Source organism: Musca domestica, unplaced genomic scaffold, assembly GCF_030504385.1.
Source record: "Musca domestica strain aabys unplaced genomic scaffold, Musca_domestica.polishedcontigs.V.1.1 66, whole genome shotgun sequence".
NCBI lineage: Eukaryota > Metazoa > Arthropoda > Insecta > Diptera > Muscidae > Musca > Musca domestica.
The window spans coordinates 3,164,648-3,190,177 of record NW_026712376.1 but is presented as its reverse complement, the minus strand read 5'-3'; the positions used below and the strand labels follow the sequence as shown (position 1 = coordinate 3,190,177).

At 36.4% G+C, this 25,530-nt stretch overlaps 1 protein-coding gene across 1 annotated transcript; it reads left to right on the top strand.

Annotated features, from left to right (window-relative positions):
• The first annotated feature begins 15,845 nt into the window (after positions 1 to 15,845).
• Positions 15,846 to 16,645, top strand: LOC131805926 (probable insulin-like peptide 3). Its single transcript, XM_059129713.1, has 2 exons — positions 15,846 to 16,043; positions 16,102 to 16,645. The coding sequence occupies exons 1-2, from the start codon at positions 15,884 to 15,886 to the stop codon at positions 16,308 to 16,310; spliced, it is 369 nt and encodes a 122-aa protein (XP_058985696.1). The 5' UTR covers positions 15,846 to 15,883; the 3' UTR covers positions 16,311 to 16,645.
• The last annotated feature ends 8,885 nt before the right edge of the window (positions 16,646 to 25,530 follow it).

The following is a 25,530-nucleotide window of genomic DNA, read 5'->3' as shown; positions in this document are numbered from 1 at the left end:
CTAACATAATAACAAGTAATAAAGTTGTAAGTTCGGCCGGGCCGAATTTTGAATACCCTGCATAATTTGGAATGCATTTGACAATTAAAAAAAAAAACAAGTAAGAACGTAACAAAGTTCGGCAGGGCCGAACTTTTAATGTCCTCCATCATTTCGAAGGAACTTGAAAAATTTCAAAAAACTCAGATAACTTCCACTTAATTGAAAACGGTAATGGGGGTTATACGAAGTTGTGGATCTGCATTCAAATTTTTGTCAGAGGCTGTAGTACCCATTACGAACTTTCAATGCGAAATTCGAAATAATTTCGGTAAATGTCGCTAAAATCATCAAAATACCGAATATCCGGAGGTAACGTTTTATGGGGCCTATACGAAGGCGTGGACCTGCATACAAAAATTTTTGCCATACGATTTTTTTACAGTACGAAATTTGAAAGGATTCCGGTGAATAGAATATGGGGGCTATACGAACTTAACCTGCCTACTGGTAAGCTACGCATGTATGCAAAATTTTAGCCTTCTATATCAATTCGTTCGAAAGATAGCGTCATTACAACAGACAGACAGACGGACATGGCTAGATCGTCTTAGAATTTTACGCTGATCCAGAATATATATACTTTGTTGGATCTATTATGAATGTTTCGGGGGGTTACAAACGGAATGACTAAGTTAATATACCCTCCATAGAATGGTGAAGGTTATAAAAAATCCGTTAAAAATTGTGTTAAAAGCTTAAACGACGTTGACCTGCATAGGTAACTTTTGTCATAAGCCATTACAATATTCAAATGCGAAACTGCGAAATAATATAGGGAGGTACTATTATATGGGGCTATACAACAATATGTGTGAATATCGGGAGGTACCGTTATATGGGGGGGCGTGAACCTGCACAGACAATTTTCTGTCATAGGTATCCATCCAAAACTAGTATACAATACGAACTTCAAATTCCAAATTTAAAACATTTCCAATGATAATAATAATGAAAGACAAACTTCTATATCCTCCTACGAGTTACCGTTTTATTGTATATATATATATATATATATATATATATATATATATATATATATATATATATATATATATATATATATATATATATATATATATATATATATAATATATATATATATTATATATATATATATATATATATATATATATATATATATATATATATATATATATATATATATATATATATATATATATATATATATATATATATATATATATATATATATATATATATATATATACATATGAACTTAAAAGAAATCATGAAAATACCGAATATAGGGGATATAAAGCTATAAAGGGGCTATACGAAGACATTCACCGATAAAAAGTGTGATCAAAACACCGAATATATTGAGGTATCCTTAAATAGGGTATTGTATAGGCAATTTTCTGGTGTATAAGTAGTTCCCAAATATGAAACAATTCCGGTAAAAATTAAAAAATCTAAATACCGAATACCCAGAGGTACAGTTATATAATAACTATACCAAAACTTAAGACTATATGTATAGTTCTATTCATGGATATTTCCTACACAAACTTTAAATTTACAGTAAATTTCGATTAGAATTGTGACTAAAATAACCAAAAGTATTTAAATCTGCCATTTCCATGGCCCATTTTCAATAACATTTTATGAACATACTTTATTTTGTTCCGAAACTAGTGTGATTTACGCAGACAGACAGATGGAAGCAACTAGCTTATATATACTTTGTGGTTTCTAAAATGTATATATTTCGAGATGTTACAAATGGAATGATAAATTAAATAAACCCTCCATACATTGGTGGAGGATGTAAAAACGTATGTATACACTGGTGGCCAAAACTAAAGCAACTAAAATCGCAAAGACAATAAATGTCCTGTAACTTTTACAAAAATAAACAAAACGTAATTATTTTTCCAGTTTTAAATGAGGTCCTTAATTCACTTTTAAGAAACTAAAAATAAAAATAAAAAAATAATTTTGAACAAAAACAAGTAAGCAAAGGCTACAGTCGAGCGGGGCCGACCGTTGAATACACTACAACACTATAATAAACGATACAGTTTATATAGGCGAGAATCTCGAAAGAATTCCACAAGATATTGTGACAAATAATAAAAGAAAACCATCAGGTTTCATTCTCTAATTTTCGAATAATAGCAACTTAAACTAATTTGCTCATTTCCAATTTATTGGTAGATGTTGCACGTAAATGGTCTTCCTAGATCTGGAACCAATATTTCCCAAAGACCCATAATCCCTCAGATGTGGCAAAAGATTAACATTTATTATTGGTTTTTGGCTGAAACGCAACGAAATCAGCGTTAACGAAATAGTCAGAAGTGCGTCTTTCCTGTATTTGTGAATTCTCCAAAAGTCACCGGAATGGACATTTTCGTATTTTGTCTACAAAAGTTGGCAAACTATTTCACACATTGAATATTTTGGGATGACCATCCAAAACTGCTTGGCTTTTGCAATGTCCGGTAACCCCCATCCAAATGTGCGTGAGGATCGGGCAATAATTACGACCTGTTGACAAATTTTGCAGTTTTTTGGTCCATTTCAACCCCTAAATATATGGCGATCATCTCCAAAAAGAGTAGGCTTCTATTCTGACCCTCATCTTATCCCCATGCAAAATTTCGTAAGGATCGGGCCATAAATGCGATCTGTATATGATATCCTGATATCCTAACTACTTAGTTTTGTTAGCTGTAGAAATATTACCAAATGTTTAATTCAAAATGAAAATATGCCAAAAATATGACAAAATTGAAAAAATATGAGAAAATTTTACAAAATCAATATTTTCATCTATAGAGAGATATTTTTATGCGATTTTTTTAGACGTTTTTCCTTTCCTGCCAAGAGGCCATTCTGAATTAATGAGAACTGTCGAAATCAATTCAGCCGTTCTCGACATATAAGAGATCTTTCAAGCATATCCTTTTTGATAGACATATATATCGCACATATTTTGCTATATATCCGATTTGTTGGATTTTAACATCAATGTAAGGATCATGGTCATGGCTTTGTGATTTCGCCGGGATTTAAAATATTCACGGTTTAATGAAAAATTTTGAATTCTTTCAACACGAAAGATATGGTCTAATTTACCCGCTAAATATAATCCGATGACCACCCAAATTTGTAGGTTTCTTCCCTGCCCTAAACTCTAGCTACATTCCGCGTCGATTGGTCTATAATTGCGACCTGTATAGCTACTGCAAAATCCGACATTTTTTCAGTATTTGGTCCATTTCAACCCCTAAACATTTGGCGATCATCTCCAAAAGCAATAGGGTTCTATTCTGGTCCAAGCCCCACCTACATTCTAAATTTCGTGAAGATCGGGCCATAATTGCGACCTGTAGAGTGATTACAAATTAACATGGACAGACGGACGGACGGACATACATAGCTAGATCGACTCAGCTCGACGAGCTAGGAAGATCCATATATACTCTCCTATATGGGAAATCAATATTTCGAGGTGTTACATAAATTCTGGCGCAATCAAACTTATAATACCCCCAACACATAGTGTTGTAGGGTATAAAAACTAAAACAAGTAAGCAAAGGCTATAGTCGTACGGGGCCGACCCTACAAGACTACAATATGTTAGAAGCCCCCTAATGTCCAAATGTCACGGAGCACTGCCCAGATATTACCCTTAGCATTTTGAACAGGGATATTTGCCCAATATTTATACACTCCATCGTATTCTTAGTTGTTGTGGTCCATTTTACAGCTAAATATAATCAAATGGTCGTCCAAAATGCTACAATTCTTCCCTGTCCTTAACTCTCTTCTCAGGCGTGTCGATGAATGGTGTGATCAGGACATTTTTTCTGTTTTTGGTTCATTTGAACCCCTAAATATTTTGCGATCATCTCCAAAAACAAGAGGCCCGTCTGTAACGCCAAATTTAGACTCATCTATATGGTTTGCTGGTCAACGATATTTGGCTATATTGTTAACGAAAACAGCATAAAAAAGCCAAAAGTTCGCCTTTTGTGTATATCGGATATCATCTGTAAATAAGCTGGTATTTTTTCATACAAAAGTAGTGGTCCATTCTACCCGTTGTCCTAAACTCTAACTTCATACAAGATTTCGTGTCCTTTGGTTTTTATATGTGACCTTTATAACGGCTGTGTTGTAAGGTGAAAAAATATTACAAAATATTCACGTCAATATTAAAAATAAAAAAAATTCAACATCATTGTTGGCATCTTTTTATGCGATTTTTTTTTAGATTTTATTCTTTCTTGCCAAGAGGGCATTCTGAATTGACAAAATTTGTCAAAATCGGCCCATTCTTGCGATAATGCATTGTAGCCAACATCCCCTTCCTTTGTATATACACATTGTATACTTTTCGCTATATATATCCGATATATTTACTATCGGCATCTATGTAACGGTCAGATTTAATGGAAAATTTGACTTTTATTTAACACAAATGTTATGATCTATTTCACCCACTAATTATTACCCGATGACCATCAAAATTGGAAGACTTCTGCCCAGCCCTAAGCTGTAGCCCCATACCAACTTCCGCGTCAATTGGTCTATAATTGCGACCTGTAGAGCAACTGCAAAATCAGGAAATTTTTCAGTTTTTGGTCCATTTCAACCCCCATAATATTATGCGATCATCTTCAAAAAGAATAGGGTTCTATTCTGGCTTAAGCCCCACCTCCATTCTAAATTCGGGGAAGATCGGGCCACAATTGCGACTTGTAGAGTGATTACAAATTAACATGGACAGATGGACAGACGAACGGATGGACATACATAGCTAGATCGACATAGCTTGGCGAGATAGGAAGATCCATATATACTTTCCTATGTGGGAAACCAATATTTCGAGGTGCTACATAATTTTTGGCCCAATCAAACTTATAATACCCCCAACACATAATGTTGTAGGGTATAAAAACAGTTATGTTTGGTCGGGCCGAACTTTGAATACCATCTATCATTTGGAAGGTACCTGGAAATGTAAATAAAAATACTTTGAAAAATACTGTTACCGAATATAGGAGGTTACCGTTATATTTGGGTCTATACAAAGACGTGGACCTGCATATAAAAATGTTTGTCATAGGAAACTTGAAACAATGCGGGTGAATAATGTCGCTAAAATCATCGAAATACCGAATATAGGGAGGTACCGTTATATGGGGGCTATACGATCACCTGGACTTGCATAGGCAATTTTCTCTCACAGGCTGTAGCGACCGTTACGAAAAGCAAAAAACGAAATTTGAACCAATTCCTGTGAATAATGTCGCTTAAATCTTCAAAATATCGAATATAGAAGATACTGTTATTTGGACGCTGTACGAAAATGTGGACCTGCATACGAAATATTTTGTCGCAAGCTGAAGTAACCATTTCTAAGTGCAAGTACGAAATTTTTAACCATTTCGATGAATAAGGTCGCTGAAATCAGCCAAATATCGAATACAGGAAGGCACCGTTATATGTGGGCTATACGAAGACCTGCACCTGTATAGGCAATTTTCAGTCACATGTTGTAGTACCCATTACGAAAGAAATTGGAAATAATTCTGGTGAACAATGTCGCTAAAATTACCAAAGGGAGGTACAGTAATATAAGGGCTATGCCAAAACGTGGACCTATATAGTCAATTTTCAATACCAAAAGTTCTACAGATCAATCACATATTTGAGTAAAATTTTATCAACCTACTTCAATTTGTTCGGAAGCTAGAGTGATTGCCACAGACGGACGGACGGACAGACAGACGGAGGTACATCGCTAAATCTATATAAAATTTCTATGCTGATGCAGAATACTAGGTGGGGTCTAAAATGTATATTTCGAGGTGTTACAAATGGTGAAAACATAATATACACTCCATGCTGTGGTGGAGGGTATAACAAGTAAAAAACAGTTAAGTTCTGTCGGGCCGAACTTATTATACCCTCCACAATATGGAAAGTAACTCATGTAAAAATGTGTCTGTAAATACCGAGATTTCAGTATTCGGCGGTATGCGTCACTTCACTTATTAGGAACGTCTAATCCTAATTTCAAACAATTCTGTAAAAAAGTTGACTACAATCATCAAAATTCCGAATATATCCTCTAGATATTCGGAATTTTGATGATGATGGGGCTAAAGAAAAATGTTGACTTTTATAGAAATTGTTGTATATAACCTGAAGAAGCTATTACGGAGTCTAAATGCTGAATTTGTAGTAATTTCGAAAAAAAGTGTGGCGATAATCGTCAAAATATCGAATATCGGAAGGTACCTTTATATGTGTGCTAAAGAAAAATGTGGACCTATATAGGAAATGTTCTGCTGCAGGAGTTAGATCATATTTCGAACTCAAAATGCCGAATTTAAAATTTTCCATTAGAAAGTGTGGGTAAAATCGTCAAAATATCGAATATTGGGAGGTACCTTTATATAGGGGGCTATAGGAAAATGTGGAACTATATAGACAAGATTTTGCCGCAGGAGGTGCGACCCATTACAAACTATAAATACGGAACCGATTACAAACTCTAAATACAAAAATCGTAAAAACATCGAATATCGAGAGGTACCTTTATATGGTGGCTATAGGAAAATGTGGAACTATATAGACAATGTTTTGCCGCAGGAGGTACAAACCATTACAAACTCTAAATACCGAGTTTTAAGCTACTCCGTTGGAAAATGTGGCAAAAATCGTCAAGCAGAAGCAACAGAATTTTGTCCGGAAAAAATTATTACGAATATCAAAATTTTTCAAATTTTTTGCTAATATTTCAGATTTTTTAATAGTTTAGCTCATAACGTACCATTTTAAGTTATTCTCTTCAATTATTTCCTAGCTACAAACTCGGTATGTGTTTCTCTTGTCGCATTCAACCTCCATTCCATTTATACTTTGTTACATTCAGGTGATAGGTGCGTTAATACATACGCAAATAGAATCGAACAAAGAATCGGTACATTTATTCATTCATCTGCTTGCATTGATGTCTGATCATTGATTGGAAACATAATTTGATAGGAAAGAAAAGAAAAGAATCAATCGAATATAAAAAGTAAGAATTGACAAAAGACGGATACGAAGCAGAGAATACATGTGAGATTAAAAATAATCATATTTTGTTGTACACGTTAGAAGGCACAGAAACGAGTTGCTGGATATGACATCTTAAAACATCACTGTGTGTGTGTATTTGTGTGTTCGAACATCCTTTTCATTGTATATGTACGAATTCCAAACGGAGATGGATGATATGTTCAGCAAACATTTCCATCTTCTGTTTCCTCTTCTTTTCTTATTTGTAATTGTTGTTATTCAATATATTTATGCATGTATATAGATATATAACATGCATACAAATATTCTGAAAGGTTCGGAATTGAAATTGCAACTGATATTGATTACATCATTATAGCAGAATTAGATTTTGAATTACCTACTCTCTTTAATATTATTTAACGTCAAATGTCTGTGGGCAATTGGAGCTTTGAAATCATTAACTTATTTAAAGAAATTTGAATTAACATGTGAGAAAGCAGTAAGTTCAGCCAGGCCGAATTTTGAATACCCTTCACCACAATCATGTGGTTTTTGAAATGTGTGATACAAGTGCACGAAAAGCACTATAAAGTACTATATTTGGTACAATTTGGTATTGGGTGAACTGATAGTGCTTGAAATCTATCTAGCATGAACATATAGAGGTGATTTCGGAAATGTATACTAAAATGGTACGAAAAGTACTAAATGATACTAAAATTTGTATTAAGCGAAGGAATTGAAATTCGGAAATCAGGTGGTTTTAGTAATGTTTACCATAATTGTTCGAAAAGTACTAAGTGGTACTAAATTGGGCAATGTGTGAAGGGATAGGACTGGAATCCTCAAATTTGATACTGGGGTCTCTGTTGGTACTTGGATTGAGATATGGTGGTGGTTTTGGAAATGAGTACTATAATTGTACAAAAAGTACCAAATAGTACTTAATTGGGTATTGGTTGAAGAAATAGAGCTGAAATCTTTAAATTTAAATGATATGGAGGGTGTTTAGAAAATGTGTACCGTATTTGTATGAAAAGTACTAAGTGGTACTAAAAGAGCTGGAATCCTCAAATGTAATATTGAGGTGTCTGTTGATATCAGGAATTGAGATATGGAGGTGGTTTTGGATATTTGCACTATAATTGTACAAAAAAATACCAAATGGTACTAAATTTAGAATTGTCTGATGGAATAGAGCTGAAATCTTAAAATTTAATATAGATGCCACTTTTCGTGATGAATAAGATATGGAGGAATGTTGGAATGTTTTACAATATTGTACGAAAAGTACTAAGTGGTACTAACTTTAACATTGGGTGAGAAAATAGAGCTGAAATCCTCAAATTTAATATTGAGGGGTCTCTTGGTATGTGGAATCGAGATAAGGAGGTGGTTTTGGAAATGTGTACAATAATTGCACGAAAAGTACCGAATAGTACTAAATTTGGTACTGGGTGAAGGAATAGAGCTGAAATATTGAAATTTAATCTAGATGTTACTGTATGTGTCTATGCTTAAGATAAACTCCTGCCAAATTTTTTCAAGATCGGTTCAGATTTGGGTATGGCTTCTATAAATATCTTCGACCGCTTTCGGTTAATTGTTCACGAAATGGCCAATATCAGTCTAAATAATCTGAGCCAATACATCAAATTTGGTGAAAATCGGTTCAGATATAGCCATAGCTCCCATATATATTTTTCATCCGATTTGGTGTTTAGGTCCCTCACATTTTTATACTCTCCACCTTAAAAAGGAGGGTATATAAACTTTGTCATTCCGTTTGTAACGCCGATAAATATTCGTCGTAGACCATAAAGTATATCTATTCATGATCAGCATAAAATTCTAAGTCGATTTAACGATGTCCGTCCGTTTGTCTGTTGAAATCACGATACAGTCCACATTATTTGACGCAGAGCTTCAAAATTTGGCAGAACAATTTGTATTATGTCTAGGATGTTGGTATTGAGATATATCGGTCCATGTTTTCGTATAGCCGCCATATAACGGTACCTCCCGACATTAGCTATTTCGATGATTTTAGCGACATTATTCAGCGGAACTGTTTTAAATTTTGTTTTTGAAGTTCGTAACGGATACTACAGCATGTGACAGAAAATTGTCAGTACAGGTCCACGTCGACTAGTTTTAACGTTTTTTTTTTTTTTTTCAAAATTGACAAATTCTTTCCAAATGGTAGAGAGTATTTTAGGTTCGGCCTGGCCGAACCTACAGCATTTTTACTTGTTTTAATATGCACTCTACAATAATGATGTTTTGTACCACAGCACAGAAATACCTCTGCCAAGATGAAGTTTTTCATGGCCTTCATCCGTTATGGACTGTTACTACTGATCCAGTTTCATAAAACCGACTTAGTATTCAGAAATATTTATGAAATATTTCTCGGAAATCATTTTCTGTGATATGTTGTTTTTATAGTCACTGATAATTTGCTGTTTAATTCATGTACTGTATTTGCTTTTAGCTATTTTTAAACTTTTTTGGGCAGTACTTAAAAAACGAAAAGAAAAACACATGCTGTGGTAAAAAAACTTCTCAGAAAAGATTTATGACAAGCGAAATTGTCGAAGGAAGCAAAAAGCGATAACTATAACAGTAACAAGTAAGCAAGGGCTACAGTCGAGCGGGGCCTACAACACTATAATAAACGATACAGTTTATATAGGCGAGATACTCGAAAGAATTCCACAAGATATTGTGACAAATAATAAAAGAAAACCATCAGGTTTCGTTCTCTAATTTTCGAATAATAGCAACTTAAACTAATTTGCTCATTTCCAATTTATTGGTAGATGTTGCACTTAAATGGTCTTCCTAGATCTGGAACCAATATTTCCCAAAGACCTATAATCTCTCAGAAGTGGCAAAAGATTAATATTTATTATTGGTTTTTGACTGAAACGCATCTATATGAGATACAGACATTTGACTATATTCTTCTACGAAATCAGCGTTAACGAAACAGTCAGAAGTGCGTCTTTCCTGTATTTGTGAATTCTCCAAAAAGTCAGTGGAATGGACATTTTCGTATTTTGTCTACAAAAGTTGGCAAATTATTTCACACAATTGGATGGCCATCCAAAACTGCTTGGCTTTTGCAATGTCCGGTAACCCCCATTCGAATGTGCGTGAGGATCGGGCGATAATTACGACCTGCTGACAATTTTGCAATTTTTTGGTCCATTTCAACCCCGATCATCTCTAAAAAGAGTAGGCTACTATTCTGACCCTCACCTTATCCCCAAGCGAAATTTCGTAAGGATCGGCCCATAAATGCGATCTGTATATGATATCCTGATATCCTAACTACTTAGTTTTGTTAGCTGTAGAAATATTACGAAATGTTTAATTCAAAATGAAAATATGCCAAACATATGACAAAATTGAAAAAATATGAGAAAATGTTACAAAATCAATATTTTCATCTTTAGAGAGATATTTTTATGCGATTTTTTAAGCGGTTTTCCTTTTCTGCAAAGAGGTCATTCTGAATTAATGAGAGCTGTCGAAGCATATCTTCTTTGATAGACATATATGTCGCACATATTTTGCTATATATCCGTTTTGTTGGATGTTAACATCAATGTAAAGATCAGAAGTAACCCTGTCATGGCTTTGTGATTTCGCCGGGATTTAAAATATTCGCGGTTTAATGAAAAATTTCGAATTTTTTCAATGCAAAAGATATGGTCTATTTTACCCGCTAAATATAATCCGATGACCATCTAAATTGGTAGGCTTCTTCCCCGCCCTAAACTCTAGCTACATGCGAAATTCCGGGTCGATTGGTCTATAATTGCGACCTGTATAGCTACTGCAAAATCCGACATTTTTTTCAGTATTTGGTCCATTTCGACCCCTAAACATTTAGCGATAATCTCCAAAAGAAATAGGGTTCTATTCTGACATTAACCCCACCTACATTTTAAATTTCGTGAAGATCGGGCCATAATTGCGACCTGTAGAGTGATTACAAATTAACATGGACAGACGGACAGACGGACAGACGGACGGACATACATAGCTAGATCGACTCAGCTCGGCGAGCTAGGAAGATCCATATATACTTTCCTATATGGGAAACCAATATTTCGAGGTGTTACATAAATTCTGGCCCAATCAAACTTATAATACCCCCAACACATAGGGTTGTAGGGTATAAAAACAACTGAAATTGCAGCGATCATATGAATGTACAACAGAGTTGCTTTTGTTTTGTCCAAGCCAAAATCGGGTTAATTGACTTTACCATACATTAATTTTTATATAAAAATGAATTTTGGTTTTTTGTTTTAGGTTTTTAGAAAGTGAATAAAATACCTAATTTAAAACAAGAAAAACTTTCTCATTTTCTTAATTTTTAAAAAGTTACAGGGCATTCATTCTCCCTGTAATTTCAGTTGCTTTAGTTTTGGCCACCAGTGTATATGTTTTTTTCGCCGAACAACCAAATGAAAACAAAAAATTCCTTCCAGTAGGCAACAGGAGATTTATTTTAAGCTGATCTCCTTACATGTAAAATGGAACTATTGTAAAGCCTGTTGTTCTTCTATTTTACTACCACGTCCTCCCCAATTCAACCCATTTAACAGCAAAATATTAATACCACGCTTTGCATTGGAGTTTATCAAAGTGGTTTTCGCAATTGCGCCGCCGAAAGCATTTTCCATTTTCCATTACATTCTACGTAAGCTATTTAGCATCCGCCGGGATACCTTTGTTCCTCTTGGCAAATATTTGGTGTTATGTGGTGGTGCCATTATTAATGTATTAGTGGATGTATAAATGATTGTACGTGAGTTCAAAAGAGGTTGCATGAATTATGTATTTGAAGAAACGGCAATAGGCTAAAACTTACTAATACCTTATTAATTTTTACATCCATTATCTTGTAATTGTCTAATCTGAATGACAATTGTTGTGTGCTGTGACAGTTTTGTTTACATATAAACATTACTCATATTTTGTAGGCTAGTATAAGCGGAACCCCGCCATAGTAAATGATACTCCTCGAAATACTTATGTCAGACCCAAGTATAGTATATATATTCTTGCTCAGCGTAAAATCCTAAGTCGATTTAGCCATGCCCGTCTGTCTGTGTGTCTGTCTGTCTTTCTGTCTGTCCGTGTCCGTTGTAATCACGTTATCTTTGGAACGAATTGAGATAGAAGGCTAAAATTTTGCACACATGTTTATTTTGCCAGTAGGCAGGTTAAGTTCGTAAATGGGTCATATAGGTCCACGTTTTCATATAGCCCCCATATAACGGTACCTCCCGATATTCGGTATTTTGATGATTTTAGCTACATTACTCACCGGAATTGTTTCAAATTTGGCATTTGAAGTTCGTAATGGATACTACAACCTAAGACAGAAAATTGTCTGTGTAGTTCCACGTCGTATAGACCCTGTATTCGGCATTTTTATGATTTTAACAGAATTTATAACGGATTTTATTTTTTGAAAATGTCCAGATTCGTTCAAAATGGTGGAGGATATTCAAAGTTCGGCCCGCCGAACTTACTGCTTTTTAACTTGTTCGTATTTTATTTTGGCTTTGACAGCTAATCGTTTGTATCTGTCATGTTCAGTTTGATGATTTCCATTATAACTGCTATCATTTCTAAGCCACTTGCCGACAGCTCTTAAAATTATTCCAGAGAAATCTCATTATATTGTTTACAAGCGTGCAAAAGCATTTTGGTGAGAATTTTCCAGAAAAAAAGTTATTCGTGGTGGAATTTATGCATGATAGTGTGATTTCCTTATATTTGCCTGGAAAACCACAAGTGACTGTCGTTAGATCACTCCAGCATTTAAATGTGAATAAATTTTTGTGTCTCGTACCATCGCTCGTTACGGTGATACTGGTAGCGTAGACCGACGTCAAGGAAGTGGACGGAAGAAAACAGCAACATCAGCAGAAATGGATCGAAAAGTAAAGAAGCGACTTGATCAAAACCTGCGTCGCAGTGGTCCAACGTATTGGTATCCGGAGATTTTGGTGGCCATTGTGCGCATGAACCTCATTTTGTAACCATTCTTGGGTGGCGCGTACTGAGTGCGATGGTGAAGTCTTGTTGGAATGTCCACGGCCTGCGGCCAAAATGTTTGCGTATCCAAGGCTTTAATACACCCTCCAGAATATTTTCGCGATAATATTCGGTATTCGGAGCGGAGGCAACCATCGGTTGTTATGGCGGCCCACACCATCACCATTGCCGGCGCTTGAGTTCTGGGTTCCAACCAAAGGTGCAAATTTTCAGCTGACCTCATTGGCAAGTAAACACGATCACTGCTGGACAACGAATGTTTTTTCATCGGAGAAAACCAAATTCGGCAGTTCACCACTTTCGGCCAAGCGAAGCAACTCTTTAGCTCCTTTGAGTTTATTTTCTTTCTGTTGCGGTGTAAGTTCTTGCACTTTTTGGAATTTCAATGGCTTTACCCCGAGCTCTTTTTCAATATTTGCCGAATGGAATATTGCAATATGTTCAGCTCACGAGCCGTTTTTTGGGCACTACGACACGGGTTTCGATCAAGTCGCTTCTTTACTTTTCGAACCATTTCTGCTGATGTTGTTGTTTTCTTCCGTCCACTTCCTTGACGTCCGCCCACGCTACCAGTATCACGGTAACGAGCGATGGTATGAGACACAAAAGATTTATTCACATTTAAATGCTGGAGTACTCTAACGATAACCACTTGTGGTTTTCCAGCCAAATATAGAGAAATCACACTATCACGCTTGAATGCTTGAATTTCGCGTTGTATGAGCTTCACTGACATTCAAAATTTCTACTATTTGTGGGGGAGGTACCTGGAGGAGTAGACAGATATATTCCATCTTCACAGCAAATCTTGTGTTAGTAGAAATCATGGGATGTCCAAAATATGAAGAGCACAGGATTGTTATGTGGGTTATTCAAAACTTTGACCCTTAATGGGGGAAGTACCAAATGGAGTGGACCGATATATTCCATCACACAGACCTTGGGTTAATAAAAATATTGAGATATGCATAATTTGAAGGCAATCAGACTCACATTTTATACAATTATTCAAAATTTTATCCCTATGTGGGGGACGTAATTATTTAAAATATTGGCTATTGCCCAGTTGGAGCATAATCGGATTCTCCTTCCTCTTTCTGTGCAGTAAAATATTTTTTTGATAATTTCGACCTTTTGTGGGGGATGTTCTAGAAGGTGTTTACCGATATTGCCCATCTCCGAACTTAACCTAAATTTGATAATAATATTAAGATGTACCAATGTTGGAACAAATCGGATACTCCCTTCGACAGTTATCGTGAGCACCACGATGGAGACCTCTGAATCGACTCCAAATGTTCTGAAACGGAGTTGGTCCAAAGCGACCTAGGGTTTTTGGGGCACGTTTTGGCCGTATCAAATGATATGTACCCTCTCTAGTTATATGACTGAGGGTATATATATTTTGCTATACAGGGTTGCCCATATTCGACGGACCCATGACTCTTTGGGCCCATTCCAATCGACGAGGCTTGTCCGCAGGCAACATTCTTTGCGTCAATTGAATTTTGTACGGGAACAAATGCAAATCAATGCGAATAATCCGTTGTAAAGTGGACCGAGCCATGCCCAACTGCTAAGAACGGTGTTTTTGGGATGTTCTTGGGGACATCTCAACACTGGCTCGTACGGTACGATAATCTCGCCGATCGCCTTGGTCGACTTTTATATGGACTCTTCGGATTAGAAAGAGCCTTACCAGTCGAAAATTTTTCGTATAAACGCTTAATGGTGTTCTTAGAAGGCGCACTTCTCACATTTTTTAATGTTTTAAAATCACGTTGAGTTTTCACAATTGACTTCTTCTGTGAATGTAAATTTCAACTATTTCGCGTGGCGTGTATTGGTTCATGGTAAAAATCTGCTTGGACTGACGCTTCAAACGCGGTATGTCATTAAGCGATATGACATCTCTGTCAAAAGTTATGGCGTTGCCAGATGGGTCCGTCGAATATGGACAACCCTGTACTTCCATGTATTGTTGTCTTCTTGGGAAATAAATTTTAGGACTGAAAATAGTTGAAAATTTAAAAGTTATTCCATCCAAATAGCCCTCTGGCCATTAAAATTCAGCATAGATTGGTCCATACTTATGACCTCTATAAAGGCTGAGGAGAAAGTTGCTCATCTAACTATTTTGCTGTCATCTTTAAAAATTAGAGGCTTTCATTTTAAGTAAGGCCTAACGGCATTTACAATTTCAATATGATTGGACCATAATTGTGATCTGCAGAGAGATTGCAATTGTGCAAGGACATGTGGACGGACGTACAGACACAACCCATCGATTTATATATAATACTTTGTTGAAGTTCAGTCATGTATTGTATTACTTAGAAGAAGGATCCAAATTTATGACGCCGCTACCCATACATACATTGATATTAATATTTCTTTAATCTCAAAACTTAAGAGTTGAGGTTTGGACGGAATATAAATTAGTTTAAATCATACCAAGGTAGGCAAAATTAAGTCAATTTGAATACAATTTTACGTCATCGTATGTGTTTGCATGTGAGTTACCTATAAGACAAGCTACACTACATTATGATTACATGTAAATACAATTTGTTGTATGGTCTATTTTTATCGGAATACATACACAGATTTCATTATAAATTACTATAAATATTGAATGGAAAATGATTTACAATCACATTTGGCTGCAGTGCGTTACAGGAATTGGATCTAACGAAAAAAAAAATTGCTGCAATGAAACTTCTTGGTGCTCTGGTATTTTTGGCCCTTTGCTATGAAATTCAATCGGCAGCAACTCGTTTCTGTGGCCAAAATTTGGTTCAGATTCTGGACGCTGTGTGTGTAGATGGTTTCTATGGCATGCAGATGAGTAAAAAGTCCATGGGACGACTACGTAAGATAATGAAAATTTTGGTAAGGTAAAACAAGTCTAACACACTTTTTCCTTGCAGTTCATCATGGATTATTGGATGTAATTGGATCAAATGAAATCGACAATGAGGCACACCCTAAATCCAGTTCCCTGCTCAGTGATATGTTGTCTGGCGAGGGATTGAATGGTCTAGCCAAGACTCGCAGACAACGTCATTTGAATGGAGTCTATGATGAATGCTGTCGAAAAGGTTGTACATTGAATGAAATCGCCGGATACTGCCTTTAAATGATTGCTTGTATAAAAACCATCCTCTTACTATTATTGAAAAATTTAGGATAATAATGAATTTATGGAAAGAAAGGATCGGATCACTTGAACTTTATTTATTTATTATTTTTATAAAATATAGGTATTTTTACCCTAATTATGTAGAAATATCTTTTCCGTGGGTTAGAGGCTCGGTTACCCGTATATTTGATAATATTCGATTCTATCGAATGAACTTATCCACATATTTTCATAAATATTGATAGTTATTTAACACGTTGATGTTTTTAAAATTGTTAGGGAATTATATGGTAAGACATTTAAGAGTTTGTATAATTTAGTTTATGACCTAATGCGGCTTGGTTGTTATATTATGAAAAAAATAAATAAATTTATAAAACCAATTATTCAACAAATAATCACATGATGATCTATTTTTAACTGTCCTGACCGCTAACCAATAAGGAAAGGTCAACAGTAGGGCGGGACAGACTACAGTGTGAGATAAAAAACTGCAACAAAATCAAACGCCATAATTTTTACATTTTTTATTTTATTGAATGAAAGCAGACAATGTCGGAAATAGCATCAAATTTTAGAATAAGTTTCGATTTGTTCGAATTGGTCACCTTTAACACGAATTATGGCCTTCAAACGGCCAATGAAACCGTCACACGCTGCCCGAATGTTGCTCTGCCGTATTTTGACCCATTCCCGGCGAAGCGCTTGCTTGAGGTGATCGACACTTTATTTGTATTTTTTATGCCAACCTTGCTTTCCAAAAAACTCCAGACACAGTAGTCCAATGGATTGGTATCCGTTGATTTTGGTGACCATTGTGCGCTGGAAATGAAGCGAGGAGCTTTATTTTGTAACCATTCTTGAGTGGCGCGTGCCGAGTCCTATTGGAGTGCCCAAGGTCTGCGGCCAAAATGTTTGCGTGCCAAAGGCTTTAATTCGCCCTCCAGAATATTATCGCGATAATATTCGGCAGTTATTCTGATGCCACTGTAGATTAAAACGAGCAGAGTGCGACCATCGGCTGTTATGGCGGCCCACATTATCACAATGGCCGGCGCTTGCGTTCTGGTGGCCAACCGAAGGTTCACATTTTCAGCTAACCTCTTTGGCAAGTAAACATGTTTTCTCATCGAAGAAAACCAAATTTGGCAATTTACCACTTTCGGCCAAGCAACTCTTTAGCTCTCTTGAGTCCATTTTCTTTCTGTTGTGGTGTAAGTTCTTGCACTTTTTGGAACTTCAATGGCTTTACCCCGAGTTCATTTTTACGTATTACGGTAACGAGCGATGGTACGAGACACAAAATATTTATTCACATTTAAGTACTGGAGTGCTCTAACGTGCTCCACTTGTGGTTTTCCAACCAAATATAAAGAAATCACGCTTGAATTCCATTACAAATAATTTTTTTTCGGGAAAATTCTCACCAAAATGCTTTCGTACGCTTGTAAACCATATAATTAACTGTCACTGGAATAATTTTAATATATGTCGGACGAGTGGCGTAGAAATTACAGCATTCTGAAGTGGCTTTCATTTTTTTAATCTCATCCTGTATATGGAGAACAATAGCTATAAAATCGGATGAAGATGTATATCGAAGCTATATAAAAATCTGAACCGATCTCGATAAAATTTGGTAGAGGTGTTTTCGAAGCCCGGTATCAAATATAATTATTGCGTAGTGCATATTACTCTTGTCAGAGACTTAAAAACCCAAATATGATGAAACATATGTATGGGAGCTATAGTTATACCTGGACCGATTTTCTCCAAATTTGATGTACTTGCTTTTAGACTGAATTCGGTCGGATGTACCAAAATTCAGGTCATTTTGGGCTGATACTGGTCATTTGGTGCACACAATCGATTGAAAAAATATATGGGAGCTATACGTAAATTTTAACCGATTCGCACCAGTTTTAGAAGGGTTTGTCCTTGGGCCAAACAACTTTTGTTATGTCCCCAAATATTCCTAGCTTTGCGTTATGATTAGTCGTACCTAATACTGATGATATTATTGGGATTTGTAAAGTTTGCACAAAATTAAATGATCCTTTCTCGTTCTATACGTAAAAATATTTAATTTGAAGATTTTGACCTTTTGAGGGGGAGGTACCAGAAAGAGTTGACGGATAATGCCAATATCCAAACTCGATCTAAGTTTGACAATAATATTACGATATACCAAGTTTCGATCAAATCGATTATTCCCTTCGAGAGTTATCGTGCGCACCAGCCAGACAGACCAACGGACGGACTAGATCTACTCCAAAAGTCCTGAAACGGATTTGTTCCAAAGAGACCTAGGGTATAAAAACGTTATTCCAATGAATCACGTTTTGGCCGTATGAAATTATATAGAGGGTATACGGGGTGAGATAAAAAACTGCAAAAAATTTCAGACCGCTGTCATTTCTAAGCCAATTGTTCGACAGCTGTTAAAATTATTCCAGTGACAGCTCATTATATTGTTCACAAGCGTACAAAAGCATTTTGGTGAGAATTTTCAGAAAAAAAGTTATTCGTGATGGAATTCAAGCGTGATAGTGCGATTTTTTTATATTTGGCTGGAAAACCACAAGCGGGTATCGTTGGAGCACTCCAGCATTTAAATGTGAATTTTTTTGTCTCGTAGCATCGCTCGTTACCATGATACTGGTAGCGTAGACCGACGTCAAGGAAGTGGACGAAAGAAAATTGAAATCGGAGGGAAATATGGAGCTATATCAAAATTTAGACCGTTCTCCAAAAAAAAAAAAAAAAAAAAAAAAAAATTAGAACTTATTTCAAGGCTGTATTTGATATATTGTGCTGAATATAATTGTAATAGAGTGGTAATTAAAGATGGGGGTCTTAAATATTTAATCGGATGAATATTAAATCGGATTTTCCTCCGATTTCCAAGGCCTGATCTTTATATTCACTCCACCATTTGGAAATAACACTTTCAAAAATACATTTTTGAGATCTTGGAAATTTAAGAATTGCAAATGATAATACGTTATTTTGGTTGTTAGCAAATTTCAAATTTAAAACAATCATATTGAACCAGTAAGGAAATGTGAGAAGTCGGACGAGGCCGACGATATGATACCCTACACCTCTATGGGTATTCAGTAGAACTTCCGTAACAAAAATATTTATATTGGGAATTTATGTGAAGTAGATCATACGAAATATGAACCATGATATGACTTCGATAAGGATAATATTATAATATATTTATTGGAACAATAGATATACCTGAGCAAGTTTCAGTAAATGGTGAAATTCGGTTGAATATGAAAAATTCTACTCAATTTGGGTGGATATTACATATACAGGGAGAGATGAAAAAACTGCATCCAATTTTAGACCGTATCCACCGATAGACCACTTGTCCGACAGTTGTTAAAATTATTCCAGTGACAGCTCTTTATATTGTTTACAAGCGTACAAAAGCACTTTGGTGAGCATTTTCCAGAAAAGAGTTATTCATGATGGAATTCAAGCGTGATAGTGTGATTTCTTTATATTTGGCTGGAAAACCACAAGTGGCTATCGCTAGAGTACTCCAGCATTTAAATGTGAATAAATCTTTTGTGTCTCGTACCATCGCTCGTTACCGTGATACTAGTAGCGTAGCCCGACGTCAAGAAAGTGAACGGCAGAAAACAGCAACATAACATGGTTCGAAAAATAAAGAAGCGACTTGATCGAAACCCGCGTCACAGTGGCCGGAAAACGGCTAGTCAGCTAAACATATCGCAATATTCTATTCGGCAAATATTTAAAAATGAGCTCGGGGTAAAGCCATTAAAATTCCTAAAAGTGCAAAAACTTACACCGCAACAGGAAGAAAATAGGCTCAAAAGAGCTAAAGGGTTACTTCGCTTGGCCGAAGGTGGTGAACTGCCGAATTCGGTTTTCTCCGATGAGAAAACATTCGTTGTCCAGAAGTTTGTAAACAAGCAAAATTATCGTGTTTACTTGCCAAAGAGGTCAGCTCATACTGTGCAACGTCGGTTGGCAACCAGAGCTCAAGCGTCGGCCACGGTTGTGGAGTGCGCCGCCATATCAGCCGATGGTCACTCTCCGCTCGTATTAATCGACCGTGACATCAGAATAAATGCCGAATATTATCGCGAAAATATTCTGGAGGGTGTATTAAAGCACTCAAACATTTTGGCAGCAGACCTTAAACATTCTAACAGGACTCAGTACCGTCGCACTCAGCACGTGTCACCCAAGATCATTTCCAGCGCACAATGGCCACTAAAATCTCCCGATACCAATCCGTTGGACTATTCTGTCTGGAGTATTTTGGAAAGCAAGGTTGAGCTGTAAAAAATATAAAAGTGTAGGTCACCTCAAGCAAGCGTTTCGCTGGGAATGTGCCAAAATACAGCAGAGAAACATACGGGCAGAGTGTGACGGTTTAATTGGCCGTATGAAGGCCGTAATTCGTGCCAAAGGAGGCCAATTCGAACAAATCTAAACTTATTTTAAAATTTGATGCTCTTTCCGATATTTGTGAGCAATAACCGTAAATCGGATGAAGATATATATCGAACATTTCTTAAAGGTATTTTTGAGCGGTATAGCTTCACCAAAAATTTGAAACACCTTCTTTTAGGTTGAATTCCGTCGGAAGTGCCACAATTCACTCCAGTTGGACTGATATTTCAATAGTGTTCGTCCATGAGCAAAACAAATGTTTGGAAAATTTCATCTCAATTTCGGATAATAAATGCGACATGCATTTTGTTTACAAAAATACATGCACAGGCAGACGGGCAGATGGAGTGAAATGCACAAATCGACTTAGAAAGTGATTCTATGAAGATCCTTAAAAGTAGCTATGGGTCTATCTCGCTTCTTTCTCCATGTTACAAACAAATGCACAAAACAAAGTGTGGTGTAGGGTATAATAATGTGCCTAAAATATTCAGAACTCGGGTAGGTATGTTACATCGTGGATAGAGGTAGGTATGTTACATCGTGGAATGTTGAGCTATATAACCGACTTTCTGCCAAAGGAGGTAGAACCCATTGCAAACAATGAATATCACTATCAAACAATTTCTTTGAGAAATAAATACCAAGTACACCTGAAATTACTTGTTGGTTTGGCTCAGAAACCTACAGATATAAATAAAAACTTTCTATCGAATTAAGCAAAATACAAAAATATGTTTATTTTAAATTCGTGTTTTATACGTTCCATAAGACTTACATTCCGAGATTCTCTTTTTGAATCCCATATTTAATACCCATCTTTCACTCCAACTTTTCCACTCAATGACGCCTTGAATTGTTAGCCAAACTATTTCGCTGGCAAGTAAAGCCTGTGTTGTAAAGCATAATACCAACATCAGAAGCGATGGAAGAAATTGTTTAGCTTCATACAAAGCAAAAGTATTGTCCGTGCCTCCGACAAAAACCAGCGAAAGTAATTTTCCAACATTTTGCAACCAATTTTGGATAAAATTTACTATCCAGGGAATAAAGCATAACCAATGATACGTTCGTTGTTTGCCCATCACTGATTCCTTGGAATTTGTTAATGTTCCAGCATAAATCCGGAAACCGCAGCATACGCCTTTCAAACTACAACGTTTACGGGATAAGTAGCCCAACAAGGCGACAGCCGAAAAGAACGCTGACTCAAAGAACATCATTGGCTCCGTATGATGCATGCGAATGATGCATGTTGATTTCCTTGCAGAGCGAAAAAACGATGAGGACACCCACTGTATGTCGATGTCAAGGGACGGGCCCAAAAGGGTGGACCCTAGCAAGAGCTGGAGATAGAGAAAACCGAGCATTGCAATAACCAATTTCATAAATAAATTCTGTTGGGGTTTTGCTGACATGTTCTTCCGTTGCAATGCAACCCGGTCGTTGGTGGGTGGCTGTTGTGTTTTGGCTCTCCGCTCGGTTTTTATACCCTACACCACATAGTGGTAAGGGTATTATGTCTTTGTGCATTTGTTTGTAACATGGAGAAGGAAACGAGATAGACCCATAGTTACTTTTGAGAACCTTCATAGAATCACTTTCTGAGTCGATTTATGCATGTCAGTCCGTCTGTCCGTCCGTCCGTCCGTCCGTCCGTCCGTCCGTCCGTCCGTCTGTCCATGTATTCTTGTGAACAAAATGCAGGTCGCATTTATTATCCGATTGAGATGAAATTTTCCAAACAATGTATGTTTGGCCCAAGGACGAACCCTATTGAAATTGGTGAGAATCGGATCAAATTTAGATATAGCTCCCATATATATCTTCATCCGATTTCGGGTTAAATGTGCACCAAATGTCCACTATCAGTCCAAATTACCTGAATTTTGGCACACCCAACCGAGTTCGGCCTAGAAGCAAGTATATCAAATTTGGAGAAAATCGGTTCAGATATAGCTATAGCTCCCATATATATCTTTCATCCGATTTGATCTTTAAGTCCCTCACATTCCTACTATGCACTCCACAACCGTGATATTTGGTACCAGGTATTAGATGGAGCACAGAAATAGCTGTTTTAAATTTTATCGAAATCGGTTCAGATTTGGATATAGCTCCCATATATATCTTCACCCGATTTCGGGTTAATTGACCACCAAATGGCCAATATCATCCCAAATGGCCCGAATTTTGGCACATGTGGCTGAGATTAGCCTTAAAGCAAACACAACAAATTTAGAGAAAATCGGTTCAGAAACAGCTATAGCTCCCATATATCTTCATCCGATTTCGGGTTAAATGTGCACCAAATGTCCACTATCAGTCCAAATTACCTGAATTTTGGCACACCCAACCGAGTTCGGCCTAGAAGCAAGTATATCAAATTTGGAGAAAATCGGTTCAGATATATCTATAGCTCCCATATATATTTTTCATCCGATTTGATCTTTAAGTCCCTCACATTCCTACTATGCACTCCACAACCGTGATATTTGGTACCAGGTATTAGATGGAGCACATAAATAGCTGTTTTAAATTTTATCGAAATCGGTTCAGATTTGGATATAGCTCCCATATATATCTTCATCCGATTTCGGGTTAATTGACCACCAAATGGCCAATATCAGCCCAAATGGCCAGAATTTTGGCACATGTGACCGAGATTAGCCTTAAAGCAAATACAACATATTTGGAGAAAATCGGTTCAGATATAGCTATAGCTCCCATATATATCTTTCATCCGATTTGATCTTTAAGTCCCTCACATTCCTACTATGCACTCCACAACCGTGATATTTGGTACCAGGTATTAGATGGAGCACAGAAATAGCTGTTTTAAATTTTATCGAAATCGGTTCAGATTTGGATATAGCTCCCATATATATCTTCATCCGATTTCGGGTTAAATGACCACCAAATGGCCAATATCAGCCCAAATGGCCCGAATTTTGGCACATGTGACCGAGATTAGCCTTAAAGCAACTACAACATATTTGGAGAAAATCGGTTCAGAAACAGCTATAGCTCCCATATATATGTTTTATCCGATTTGGTGTTTAAGCCTCGCACATTCGTAATATGCACTCCACAAGAATGATATTTGGTACCAGATATAAGATACAGCCCAGAAATAGCTGTTTGTAATTTTATCGAAATCGGTTCAGATTTGGATATAGCTCCCATATATATCTTTATCCGATTTCGGGTTAATTGTGCACCAAATGGCCGATATAAGTCCAAATGTACTGAATTTTAGTACATCGGACCAAATTCCGCCTAGAAGCAAGTATATCAAATTTAGTGAATATCGGTTCAGATATAGATATAGCAACCGTATATAGGTTTCATCCGATTTAGAGTTTTAGTCCCTTACATTCGTAATATTCACTCCACAACCGTGATATTTGGTACCAGGTATTTGATGGAGCACAGGAATAGCTGTTTTAAATTTTATCGAAATCGGTTCAGATTTGGATATAGCTGCCATATATATCTTCATCCGATTTCGGGTTAATTTACCACCAAATGGCCGTAATAGCATCAATTTTGGCAAATCCGACCGAAACCAGCTTAGAAGCAAGTACACCAATTTTAGTAAAAATCGGTTCAGATATAGCTATAGCTCCCATATATATCTTTCATCCGATTTGGTCTTTAAGTCCCTCACATTCGTAATATACTCATCACAGGAATGATATTTGGTACCAGATATCAGATAAAGCCCAAAAAAAGTCGATTTTAATTTTATCAAAATCTGTTCAGATTTGGATATAGCATAGCATAGCATACTCTTCACATTATTCTATCGATTTCAGGTTAATTGTGCACTAAATGGTCAATATCAGCCCAAATCACCTGAATTTTCGTACATAAGACCGAATTCAGTCTAGAAGCTAATACATCAAATTTGGAGAAACCCGGTTCAGAGATAGCTTTAGTTCGTAAAATGCACGATAGAATTAGATAGATTTTGATTTTGTACCAAATATCTCATAGAGCTCTGAAATGCCTTGTATAAACCTTTTTACGAGAGCTCTACTAAATATGCATAGTGGTGTAGGGTATCATATAGTCGGCCCCGCCCGACTTTTGAGCTTTCCTTACTGGTTAAATTTAGAGATGTTTTTTGTGGACGTCACCACCACCAGCACCACTTCTTCTTGGAAGGCACGGATGTTGTTTCTTGTGGTTGGATGATGTTGGTTGGCGTGAAACGATGCGAAGTACACCACAGCTTCAATGGTTATTTATTGTTATGGCTGCTGGATCGGACCGACTATTTTAATGAAGAATAATGGCTTGCAATTACATTGTGTTTGATGGAAACTTATATATCGGAACTTCAATATTTTTACTAAAAACAAATGTCATTTGTTGAATATTTTGGGTTACACTCGGCATGTCAGATATTTGCGAAAAACAGTAAGGAAAAACAAAAGTCGGGCGATGCTGACTTTATGATAACCAACACCACTATGAGTCACGGATAAGATAAAAAAAAAAAAACTGCAATAAGATCAAATATTGAATAAATGCACAAAATGTCGGAAATTGCATCAAATTTTAGAATAATTTTAGATTTGTTCGATTTGATCACCTTGGGCACGAATTATAGCTTTCAAACGGTCAATGAAACCGTCACACGTTGCTCGAATATTGCTCTGCGGTATTTTGGCCCATTCCCGGCGAAGCGCTTGCCTGAGGTGATCGACACTTTGGTATTTTTAGTGCCAACCTTGCTTTCCAAAATATTCCAACAACCGTTGAAATTCGT

Bases quoted from the DNA above. Each gene is read 5' to 3' on its own strand.
- LOC131805926 (XM_059129713.1), top strand. From the start codon at position 15,884: ATGAAACTTCTTGGTGCTCTGGTATTTTTGGCCCTTTGCTATGAAATT. The intron at 16,044-16,101 runs GTAAGATAATGA...TTTTCCTTGCAG, and splicing joins AAAGTCCATGGGACGACTAC to TTCATCATGGATTATTGGAT.